The sequence below is a fragment of the Bacillus rossius genome, chromosome 6, assembly GCF_032445375.1.
Source record: "Bacillus rossius redtenbacheri isolate Brsri chromosome 6, Brsri_v3, whole genome shotgun sequence".
Classification (NCBI taxonomy): Eukaryota; Metazoa; Arthropoda; class Insecta; order Phasmatodea; family Bacillidae; genus Bacillus; species Bacillus rossius.
Genome location: NC_086334.1, coordinates 17067991 through 17081358, shown reverse-complemented (window position 1 = coordinate 17081358; position 13368 = coordinate 17067991). Strand labels below are relative to the sequence as shown.

Genomic DNA, 13368 nt, shown 5'->3' with positions numbered 1-13368 from the left:
TGTCTAGTTTTTAATACCCTTGACACGCAATTATTAAATAACGGTATTTCAGTTCGGCGCGAGAGGCGCCATATGGCTTTCATTCGATGGCGTCCATACAGTACCTAGTTCTCGTATCAACGTAAATCAAGCACTCTAGCCCAGACCTCAATGCTAAAATTATAGTTTTGTGTGGATTCCTGCACTGTAAATATTTATTTAAGGGCTTCGTCATGACTTTCATAAGTTGTTTGGTTACTTTTGCATGACTTCCCATCAAGGACGTCGGAACAGGGGGGGGCAGCAGGGGCGAGTCGCCCCCGTGCTGTTACGCATGGGGGGGGGGGGCGAGAGTATCATTTCGCCCCCCCTCCTTTTCCCAGAATAAATGGTTTGGTCCTAGTAGCATTTTTCTCAACCAGTAGTTACAAACGTTGCATTGGTGATGACATTGATTAGAAAATCAAATTTATGATTGTCAATATACTGTAAAATGATTGCAAATTCCTAGATGGTATTTTATTTAAATTGTACTAATTCTACTGTCAGAGTAGTATTTAATACATACTACGTCATCAAATTCTTGGAATGGTATAATCAATATTTTGGTTCGGAAACTCATTAAGTAGCACAATTTTGCATCTAAAATTCCAAATTTTTCCGGGGGAGGGCCCCCGGATCCCCCCGCTCTAGGACTGAGGTAAGTGTGATACATCTTTCCGCCCCCCCACTCATGAAAACGTTCCGACGTCCCTGCTTCCCGTGACTTGTAGGCCCCTGTCACGAGAGTGCAGAGCGGTAGACCAGGAAAGTGCGAGTGCTACCTGTCGCGTTGTTGGAGCCGTCGCTGCCGCCGCTGCCGCTGCTGTCCGTGCTGCTGGCGGTTACCCGGGTGTCGTCGTCATGCGCGGTGTCCGTCGCCATCGACCCCGCGAGCAGAGGCAGGCGCCACGTACCGGCGCGTGCCCGCCTCCACTGCAAGCCAACGCACCAATTACACACCCTCGGGCTTCCCCGGTGACCTGCGTCCAGGGGCGTAGCCGGGGGGGGGGGGTTTAGGGGTTCAACCCCCCCCCCCTAGCACCAAATCTTTAATTAATTTCTTATTCATCACTCAAACAAATTTCAAATTAAAATTAATAAAATTTTTACCACAACAATATTTTAATTGAAGTGCCGAAAACTGCTAAAATGGCACTATTTTACACCTTAAAAAACAAATTTTCCCGGGGGAGGACCCCCGGACCCCCCGCTTTAATAAGGGGGGGGGGCATGCTTCTTAACACCCCCCATACACAAATCCTGGTTACGCCACTGCCTGCGTCGAAACTGTTCCAACAGAATCTTTGAGAACTTGTAATGGAAACCTTTAAATCAGATGTGAGTAGGAGGTACATGCTGGTTCTGAGAAAGTGTAAACATTGATTACGCAATGATGGCAGCCCCCCGGCAGTCGTCGTCTGCTGGAGGCCGCCATATTGTAAACATTCGCCATCTTAGTTCCAACCTTTCGCTTCCAGAACGCGCCACCATCGCTCCGAAGGCAGGAATAGTGTACAAAAAAAGCCAGGCGGTGGCTGGGATTTGATCCAGGTGACGTGAGCACATCGAGGTTACAAAGCCGTGACCATAGCCACGAGAAAAGTTGAGGAGTAGAGAAAGAAATAAGGAACATAGCTAGTACTGTAGCTTCGGAGCGACGGTGGTGCGCTCTGGGAGCGAAAGGTGGAACTAAGATGGCGGACGTCAACAATATGGTGGCCTCCAGCAGACGACGTTGCTGGTGGCTGCCATCATTGTGTAATCAATGTTTACACTGTCCCAGAACCAACGTGTACCTCCTACTGAGGTGCTCTAAGGAGGAATTAAGGCTTCAGATTTCGTCATGGTGGTAGGGGATGAAAAAATAATTGGAATTAATAGTTTACAAACTTGATATTATTTCATTTAAACTTCATTTCTGAATAGACGTCAATAATACTCAACATTTAATTGTATCGAATGACTCTTGGGATTTATATATTTTTGTATCTGTTAACAGTAATATTCGCTACTCAATGTGAACTTGTTAAATGTATGTAAAATGCAGCGACAGTGCCTCTGCATAAATACAAACATATACCTTAGCAAAAATATTTTGGGCGCACAGACAAACACAGTGGGCTGACAACGATGAGACAATTGTAACAGGAACCAAAAATAACAGACACACAATAACCTTGGACAACACAGCAACAAAAGGATGAACAAAACAATGATACTAAACAGTTAATCTGGACAATACAACGATATAGTGATGCACAGACAAACCTGGTGATGAAACTCAACAGATATTTTGGACATAATAACGATGGCACAGACAAACAGTTGCAATGTTTTGAGAACTGACATATGTTCCCGTCATCAGGCATAGACTGATAGTGGACACTGGAAAAGCAGGGGGTTTGTATGTGTCACGGAATTCTCTGTGCCGTCCATTCATTCAACACTTGACAGCGACTGATTTTGGCTTGATTGGTTTCTTTATGACGTATCGCCATTGCAAGAATCATTTAAATAACACATGAAATGTCCTTTACCGAATGACATGTACAGCCTCATGTTAAGGTCAGCTGGCTGTGTCCCAACAACGGGCAGATACCTAGTTTGTTTCCAGTCACATCACGTGGCGAAGAGCCCTGACTGATTCCAGAGAAGAAACTACAGTGCGCCACTCTTTTAGCATGCGATACATCATTCTCAAAGCCCTTGTGAATGAAAATTCGTTAGTAAGGTTCTACAAACTGATTAAGATAGGTGCTGCTCTAGAGTGTTCCGGGAAGAAGGACTGACAAATGCTTGTGGCGAGTGTTTCCTAGAGCAGTTTGATAAGGATATAGTCATATAGTTGTGAGATCTCGAAGCATTTTAAAAGGATTACGTATTCACCTTGTGAAGCTTCAGGGTTCGATGGGACTGCTGTCTGGAGTGGAGTGCTCTCCGCCCCACGCCTGCAACAATAACAACAATGACATGTTCAGTAACGGGTGTAGTGGCCCGGTGGAAGGGGGGGGGGGTAATAAGGGGCATATATCTCCCCCAAATTTATGATAAAAATTTTACAAAATATCAGTGAAGACAGTTTGTTACTGTGTGAGAAGCCACATCGCCTAAGGCTACTACTGTAGGTCTATATGCCCTTGTGTGATTTTTTTTTAATATATGTGTTTAAATTCTTGTATCTGCTACTGGAAATGTTTAACACTGGTTTCAACATAGCAACTTAAAAAGAAAATGTTATAAATGCTTAAATGAAAAGATTGACATTTCCTGTCAAAATATTTTATAAAAAATTAGGTATGTAATAATCCAGCTTATAATGCATAGCCATAAATCTCCTAAAAACGTATTTGCATATATGGTAAAGAGTGGTGTCTTCATGCCATGGTAACTGTAAGGTAAGTATCATTGAGACAGTCGAAGTAGAATGTCACAAAATGTTTCCTTGGACTAATGTGATGCCTCAAAATCTCCCTCATTATGAAATAATGTAAATACTGGGTTGCAGAAATAACAGTGTTGGACATTATCCATACTATTTGAAACTAAAAGATTATGAAAATGAAATTTTCAAACTTTGCAGTGAATTATAATGGAAAAACCAATATGAGCCAATCAGTAAGTGGCCAACAGACCTTTTGAATATTGCAACTAAACTACCACGTACTATAAACCAGAACTGGTTTAAAAAAATCTATAGTTAAATTTTTGAAAATTTTCATAAATGTCCTTTTATGGTGCACAAGTCTCTATTCATATATGGAATGAGCATTCAAAATGAGACTTAACAAGGCTAAGTATTTGAATGATCAATTTTATTATATTAGAAACATTCAAACTATAAATAAATAAAAATTAACATGTAAATAATATGTAAGTTCACTTAGCTTTAATTTCGCCACTGCGAGAAGTTTTGGTAGCTCAATGCGACTGTCAACATGTCCCGTCGTGAAGCTCAAAGAGGTCAAATTATTTTCAAACTATGCGCCGCAGCTGTTCTCCTCTCCGAAAAACACGTGCCTGCCATTTCTTTCGAGGCTCTCCAGGCTTGACTGACAACTTGCTTGATTGGCTAACTTTTGTTGAGATAAAACTGATAAAAAAAATTTTATGTGTCGGCAAAATCAAAAGTGAATTCGTGTTCTGACAAGGGATTGTGTGCTGACAACCAAATATGATGTGGGAACATTTAAGATTATGCAAATAAACTGGGTTTCGGTTTTGTGTCAGTTCAAATACACGAGAGAGACTTTCGATCCAACCACAGATATGTTTGTTCGTGGAAAGGTTTCGACCAGAGGAAACGGCGACATCAACCACGTGGTCTCGAGAGGGCGGCTCCACCGCCCAGACTAGCGGGGCCTAGCGCCAGAACTTATCAATTTCATTATATTTGTTTGTCTAGTTTCCTGTGGAAATATAGACATTAATAGGTGAAAGGAAAAAAAATTGTTGTCTGTAAAGTCGGTTTACGGACGATAGTTTAACGTGACAACGTCATAACAAAACACTGATGAAATGATTGCATACTTTTATGAATAAAATTGAATCATTTTTATTGAATTATATCTATTTTGTATGGATACAAAGAAGGAGTGAAATGAAATCTACAATTTAATTGATAAATTTACTTTTATTTGCACTCATTTATTCAAATATGTTTATTACTTTAACGAAGAGATTATTTTAACTATATATTTATACATGTTTGCTATTTAACTTCTTCCAATCTGTGTTATTCTGTTAAGGATAGGACGATGATAGGAAAAGTAGGAAAGTATTTCAAGTTTAATGTGTCTCGAAAAAGTCAAATCGATGGTTGTTCCAATCGAGTGGAAGAGAGATAGATGCGGTGCAAGCGTACAATGAGCGTAACGGGACACAGCGTAGTGGGACAATGTGCGTTACGGGACACTTTTTCATGCGTGCAGCCAGCGTTCATAGATTTATTAGACGTTGTCACGTCAAAAATTAAATTTACATTATTTCATACTAAAAAATATTTAAAGATTTAAAAATTTATTATTACTTCATATAATCACACCAAATTATTTTTAGAATTTTCCGGAGCAGCCGAAACCCCTACCCCCTTTCTATGATAAAGCTCCTCTTTAAAATATCATAGGGCTCAGCAAAGTCCAGGGTCGTCACTGTCTCCAGATACTATACTAGTCTTCAGTATCAACCGCGTACACAGGCACCTGTCGGACGATTTACCATATTACGCCTGCGTGTATGTCAGCCTTCTGAAGCATAATGCGTTGCAAGAAACGGCCGTGCGGAAATGTGAATGAGGGATAAATCCGTTACGAGAGATGCATTATGGGATGGGACGCGCCGAATAGCACCGCGCGACATGATGGCGGCGCTGCGGGCAGCATCTAACGGATCAATATGGCGGCTGGCGTCGCGTCGGTCCGGCTCTCCGGCCTCCAGTCTAGTGCGTGTCGCTGCTTGCCGGAGCGGGAACAATGAACCCTTTCTTTCTTTCTGATCACTGATAGCAACATACACTGAATAAAGTTAAGTCTTCTGGGAATAGCAATAGTTATTGAACACGAGCAACCCCCACCCCCTTCACCCCACAACAGGCTTCTACCCTACTGGAACGGAATTTTAAACTACGCAAGACGCAGAAATGCAACGCAAGCATCGGCCAACTTTCAGCTTCTTGCATTTCGGCCTGAGCAACTATTTCAAGGAACAGGATCGATTTTTTTTTCCGAGTGGAGTTAACGGGATAGCACATGAGTAGAGACCTGTAAAATTCGCGATTTCAAATCCCTAAAGAATAGACTCCATGATCCTTTACGCACTCGTGCAAATTACATCTGCTGATTGATTAACGACTTGTTGACTGGAATGATCGTGATTCGCTCATTCTTCTTTTAAAGATTTTTCATTGGCCCAGAGTCCTTCAGATAAACTGTGGCCCAATCACTGAAACAAAATAATGTCAAAAGTATTTGGACTGTATCCTATCGCGAAATGAATCCGCGAATTTTACAGGTCTCTACAAATGAGGCAAGTAATGCTACCCCATGTGAACGCTCCTTCAGAGTTACTGCCGATGATTTTTTTTTTGCTTGCAGTCTTCCTATTAGTAGCTACTGGGAGCAATTTTACGTTCATACTGCCTTGCGTACCACATCCAAAATAGGAGTGGGTTTGAAGTATGCGTTGACTGACCGCAGAAAGCGTGAGAACTAAGCATATTGCGTGCTCTCTCCGCCGCCACTAGAACTCCGTCAGACATGCGGCAGTTGTGCTTCGCAAACAGAATCTTTCAACCGTGGCAACACGAAACGACCTGTGCCTAAAGTGGCCATAGCTATAGGCACTACGTTTTGGTAGCCATGCACGTAGTCTTTCTAATACGTGTTCATCTTATAGAAATCAGTCACCACCTTTTTTTTTCTTTTTTTTTTTTAAGTATCTGTTATACAGCTTGGATGGAACAAGCGACATAGAGCAAAGCATTGAGAGAACTGCCTAGTTTATTTTCCGCTCGGGGTTAAGTAGAGTTTAGTGGGTAAGAACGGAGTAAGCCGTCAAAGCGGAAGACATAAACATCTATCAAAATATCAAAATGAAAAGAAATACGAGCTTTAATGAAAATTCCTATACTTTACCGAAAATAAAAACGAAATTCTTACTGATAACGAGTCATTATTTTTAAAAAAAGTTATCGCAGCTGTGAATATATATAATGCTGCAATTTTTGAAGTGAAAATTTCTATAGGAAAGTTTGGATAGGGAGTAAATTCATGTGAGTCGTCATCGACATGGTCACGTGACGTGTTAATTTTTTTTATATTTCAAGGATAAAACTTAATTTATTCTATTTTTAAAGATACAAGTTTTTAATTTTTTCTTTATATTCCAAGGAAATTTTAACGTTTTTTTTTTTGTTAAACGCAAAACGAAAAATTTACGGTCAGCACTGCAATGCTAAATAATAATAATTGAGAGGAATTATTAACTGATAATTTTTTTCTTTACACTGGCATTTTAAAATCAAGGCCAACTTAGTCTTCCAGTAATGCTGGGAATGTATTCTGAGCCTAACTCGAGTGTATTGAAAGATGAAGTACACTTATGCTTTTAAAGTAGAAAATAGTTGACAGTGATCACTTTATTTATAGTGCTTGCTAAGCGTATAAATAAAGATTGCGTCAGTGGCAATGTCTTCATCTGACGTAAAGCAGGCCTACCTGCCTCAGAAATTTCCCTTCCGCCTCCCTCTCTCCTGTTTTATTTTCTTTTTTCGCTCAGAAGTGGCTTCGTGATATGCATTGCAAATTCTCCACACCAGTGTCGCCTTGGATCACTATCTCCACGATACTGGAATAATTATTCTACATCACACTCGCTTGTCACCTTGAGATGCTAAGATGAAGGTTTTCTGTTGTCTTAGGTTCAGCATTTTTAAAATTCACATCAAATGATTATCTGAAACACGAATTGCTGATACGCACCAACAAGCATAAAAAAGTTCTCTTTTGTAAGATACGTAGATATGTCTACTAAAGTTGTAAAATCTCTTACAAAATCCTTTTTCATAGTTGCTGGAAAAGGATTTTGGGAAAATCTTCATCCAAACCAAATGTGTTTTTTTTATAGTTTACTTTTTTTATTATATTCTTCCTCAGAAATCTGCCACTTATATTTCGCCTTAAAAACTAACTAATACTGGTGTATATAAAACTACAATAGGCTACAAAGTTCACATTGTAATTAATTAGCTGAAAGTTCCTTTGCACCTATACCATACTGCAATTGGTTTCAAAATTATAAGTCAAGCTCGGTTTTTCGTTTATGTATAGCCGTTGCTTTATTTATTTATTTATTTTTTCAATTTTTATAAGTATGTTAAGTTTCATCGTTGAGTTGTTGTTTGCCGTGTGCACCGTAAATTTTCTTTATAAATGGAACAGAAATACTCATGTAAACTTACATATTTGTACATTTACATGTAAATAACTATCACTACAAAATAGTGTCGCCATTTATGTTTTGTGTTGCCCTAGTACCTCCAATATTTAAAAGTTTTTGTGAACCCTTGTTTGAATAGCTTTCCAGTATTAACTGCGCGGTAAGAGAAAAGAAAGCCAATATGTTGAATATTTGATCAATTATCTTTTCCATGGTTTTAAAAAAAAAATTGCCGAATGTACATATCAATTTTTGTAAGTAATACTCAAGTTATACCTCGATAAACAGTATTTCAGATGTGCCAAAGCTATGTGGTGTACAAAGTTATAATATTTTTCTTTTAGTATTGCAAACTATTCCTTGTCAACAGTTTTCCAATAGAATATTTTGTAAAAGTACTGAAAAATCAATTCTGTGAGTTGTCCAGAGTATTGTTCGTCTTTATTTACTGTTCTTGTTGTTATGTCGTCGGTGTTAGCCCAATGTGTCCGTCTTTCTACGTAATTTTCTTTGTTTTAAATGTTTTGGTGTTCCCTGGGTTTCGCTTGTTATCTTTATTGTCTGTTATTGAGGTTTCTTATGACATACATTATAATCAGCAATGGTGTATGTCCTAAATTATATATATATAATCAATCCATGTCCCCAATTGCAAGAACCATCAAAAAAAAAAAGAAAAAAAATTAAAGTATTTAAAATAAAATTATATATTTTTTTCGTAATAATCTAAAATATCAAGTGTAGTTTGTATGGAGAATTTTATTTCATAACGAAATTATTATAACTACTTGAGTTGTTGAACTGAAGGAAAGGTTCAAACATAATAATTTAAAACAACAAAATTATAAGAAAAGTTAAATCTCTTGTTGTATGATATTTTTGACGAGATAACGTCCTATAAATCGATGAACGCCGGCTCCACGCACGAAAAATTGTCATGTTCCGCCTGAGCCGAGCGTGCAAGAACCGGCCAACCACCGTGGGAGAAAATCTTCTATAATATCAAACAGTTTAAGGCGGACTTTTAACTAATTGTTCGTGATTATATTTAAACAAATTATTTAAATTAAATTTGCAAAAACTGTAAATAATATTTGAAAATTAAAACTCAATGTTTTCTTATGACGTCACGTAAAATTATCGTCTATAAACCGACTTTACAGACAACCCCCTTTTTTTGTTGTACAAAATATTTTTTTTGGGCGAAAATAAACATACAACCATTAAATGAACTTTTGATACTGTAACAGTTAAAATATAATACATTACACATCCAAAATAAAAACACATAATTCCTATTTTGTCACAATTAAAATTACAAAGAATTAAATAACGTCACTGCGATGTGCACAAATATTAAATAAAAACTTTCTGTAGTTGTAGGTTTCTGAGGGTTTCATTGTATGAAATTTATGCTCCTGCTTAACCCTGAGGTAAGCCATTACCAATAATTCTGTACTCAGGAGTACTGCAAGTTCCAATAAAATATAGTTGTATTGAAATAATGTGAATATTTCTAAATAATTAAGCATATCTCACAAAACTAGTGTCATCTAAATTCTTAGTCTTCAGAAACAGTTGTTTGAATAGCTTTCCAGTATTAGTTGAGCATATTAAGCACGGTAAAACAAAAAAAGCAAGTGATATAAAATAGGTTAACTTTTCTGAGGCTTTAAAACAAAATAAATAAAATGTTATACAATAACTTCATGCTTGTAAGCACACATATTTTAAATAAACACACTGTTTTGTTTTATTTTATTTCAAAATAACTTTACCATCGACAGTGCAAGCTCTTTAAATATTTTTTTTTTACTGGTCTATATTTCTATATAATTATTGTGCAGCGGAACTGTAAGTTTTTTTGCAGGAAATCAACTAAAAAATTGCCAGGCTAGTTATTCAAATTATATTTCACTGTTATGAAATTACATAATTAAGAACACATAAATTTGTTCGTTGCCGAGGTTAGATGTTACTGCACGTGTTGATGACACACGAAACTACAGTAAACTCGTGGAATAACATCATGTCAGTGTTAAGAAGACTGCAAGTATCCGCTCTACCACTCTGGTTCTGGGGGTAGAGCGCCTGCCTTGTGACTTGTAGGACCCGGGTTCGCGCCCCGGCTCCTCCAAGGCGGATTGCCCAGACGAAATGGTGGCATTTTCTCTGGTAGGAATACAATCCCTTGTAACAAGTCAGGCTACCAAAGAAACGGTGGGTGGAACAGAAAAAAACCTTCCAGGTGGCTTCCAAATGGGGAGCCCGTTTCTTTTCTTGGGCTCCCCATGCGGTGGCCATTCCGGGGGTTTCTCCGGGGGAACGGAGTTTTGCAAAAATATTTTTTATAGTTTTTTAGCCTACGTGGTTTCTCAGAAATTTCTGAGAAACCACGTCCGATTTCAAAAAAATTAGCACCATTCGATTCAGCGTCCTCGAATTACCATTATATCAAGTTTTCAGGTCTGCTAGTAAAAAGTGCTTACTTTGCCTCTTGTTGACTGGCCTAATCATCAGCTATTGCAAATTATCCATGTTAAAAACTTAAAAAATTCTGCTAAAAATTTTAGAACCACCCACAGGTCAAACATCTACCATTGTTTAAAGGTTCTGGTCACTAGACGTTTGTTAACTTGAAAACCAGATCTGGACAGCTGAAATATATTGCTGAATAGTTTTTTTTATCAGCATATTTTCTTGATTAATTCTGATTACTTTTGGAATATCATTTATTAAATATTAAAGTGTAGTTGAGATAAACTACTACTTTGCAGAATTGCATTTGCAAATTTGACTGCAAAGCGTCTATTTGTAGGATAAGTAAAACAAATATATACCACGCATTGCTTGACGAAGCCTAAAATTGATAATTATTTAATAATAAGATCGGGTTGGAAAGAATCAAAGACCTTGCTCATGTTGAAATAAATAGAATATATTTATATCTGGATGTTATACACACACACACACACACACACACATATATATATATATATATATATATAGATAGGTTGCAAAGGCAGGTATGGTTTGTCGCTTACTGCTGGGAGGTGTTAAGGCGCTCCTGGTTTCGTCTGTTATGTGGCTCTGGTGATTATTCAGGGTCTGCTACACTTTGCATTCAATGCTTTGCTCAGGTGTACATATTTATTTGTCTGAGTTAATCAGGTTGGTGATTTTATCATCATAGTTCGTTCGGTCTAGTATTACAGTGGCCCTTGTGAATCAGCTTTCAGTGTTTTGATGGCTTTGATGCACACTTTACGTTCAAATTAAGAAGACGATTACTTTGTACGTCCGATTGCGAAAAAAAAAAAAGCCGTAATGTATGTACGGTATACAGTATACAGGAAGCTTCCCAAAATTAAGAAGACGATTACTTTACACGTCCGATTGCGAGAGAAAAAACGCCGGGATGTGTACAGGATGCTTCCCAAAAATAATGAAATATATTTTGTTTAAAAAGATTTATTGGCAATACCGGTACACATTGTTTATAGTCTTCAAAGTACTTTCCACGAGCATCTATACTCTCCCTTGCCTGGTACGCCCCCTCGAGGGCCTGGACGGGAACCTGCTTCAGAGCCGCTTGGGATAGCGTCGATAGAGTGTGTTCTTGATCCTCGGGAACCAAAATAATACGTCTCCGGAGCTAGGTTGGGACTGTAGAGTTGTCACGTCGTGCTCCGCCAGGAACTTACGGACACGCAGAGACGTGTGGCTGGGCGAATTTTCGTGATGCAGCGCCCAGGTAGCGGCTATTTTTTTTTCTTTTTTTTTTTTTTCGCGCGAGCGGATCATCCTTTTTCTCAATGTTTCCCGAACACCCACGTAGTAGACAGTGCTGGTGGTCTGTCCTTGAGGTAGAAACTCTTTGTGGACCACACCCTCGGCGTTTTTGTTTCCACTTTGGATTTGCTGATCCTGGCCTTCTTTGGTTTCGGGGACGCCGAGGTGTGCCATTCGGCACTCTGACGCTTCGTCTCTGGGTCGTACTCAAATGTCCACGACTCATCCCCGTAAATGACATTCTCTAAAAAAATAATCCCCACACGTTCCTCCAGTTCACTCGCGATTAACACTCGATTGGCCTTTTGCTCGTCCGTCAACAGTTTTGGGAACAGCTTGGCGCACACCTTTCGCGTGTTCAGTTCGTCCGTAACGATGCGGTGCTCAACAGTTTCTGGAATGTTCAGAGAGTCAGATAATAAACCGAACAATCGTTCGACGGTCAAAATTTAATGAATCACGCACACGATTCACATTTTCATCGGTTTGGCTCGTTGTTGGCCGTCCGGAGCGGTTGTCATCGTCCACTCCTTCCTGGCCATCCTTGGACTTCTTCACCCGCCTCGAAACTTGCACGTAGGCTTGCTAGAGCGATTCGTGAGTTTCGGCAGCTTTTTTGCCGAATTTTGGGCAAAATCTCTGATCGGCCAACGTTGTTCGATAGTATCCGCCATCGCGCGTCGTGAAGTGGTCTCGAAACAAGGATGCACTAAATCTCATATCCTGCCTCTTCTAATGCTCCCAGCGGACTGAACTTTGGTGCGCTGTACGGCTAATGGTCCTTCTTCCCCCCCCCCCCCTCCACGGCCCACCACACCCAACTTGTACAAACACGTTGCGACCAGTAGAGGCGCGGCAAAACAGTATATTTCATGACTTTTAATAAAAATAAACCATAAATTAATAATATAAAACTACTTCAAGCAATTTTTAACTTACCCATTTAGAACGTAAACAAACATGGTTAACTTACAAGCGCAACCAAATACTCAATTTCTATTGGTCGCACGGAAGAGCTCAGCATTGCCGAATAAACCTGTACGGTCCGTCTCCTTCTGCGTGCTATTGTAGAAACTCTGTTCCGTGAGATCCATCTCCGTTAACGTGATTCGTCTGCGTTTCCGGGTCATTGTGGAACGGATCCAAAGGTCCTGTCACACTTGCAAATATTTGTCTGAAATTTATTTGACAATAGAGTTGAAGGGTAGTATTCCATCTAATATAGTTGGACAGATAACCTCAAAAATGACATAGTCATGTTACACTATCAAAGGTATCATGTCATAGGTATCATAAACTTTTCAATTTTAATTTTAATTTTTGAATTAAATAAAGCATCACCATGATGGATGAAATTTTTGAACTTGTTACTCTATTTGTGTATTAGCTACATAATCAAATAAACGTTATGTGTTTTTTTTTTTAAGTTATAGAAACATAATTTCCTTTGCACATTTCTTTTTTCTTTTTCGCACACGACATTCACGTCAACATTATTAATGTTATTTCACTTTTATAGCCTCTTTAATAGGACATTTGTTCTTCGCAATTTTAAAGCTTCGATTGTGACGTAAACGGATGTCATTTCCGTTTTAGCTACACACGATTTCGACTGGCCGATTG

The 13368-nt window shown here is 38.8% G+C and overlaps 1 protein-coding gene across 1 annotated transcript in view; it reads right to left on the bottom strand.

Moving 5' to 3' along the window:
* Positions 1-13368, bottom strand: part of LOC134532727 (uncharacterized) — an 88226-nt gene that overhangs the window by 6889 nt on the left and 67969 nt on the right. Inside the window, exons 3-4 of the mRNA XM_063369518.1 lie at positions 2908-2969; positions 804-954 (exon numbers count right to left, since the gene is read on the bottom strand). Coding sequence (XP_063225588.1) covers positions 804-954; positions 2908-2969 — 213 coding nt within the window. The remainder of the gene's footprint in view (positions 1-803; positions 955-2907; positions 2970-13368) is intronic.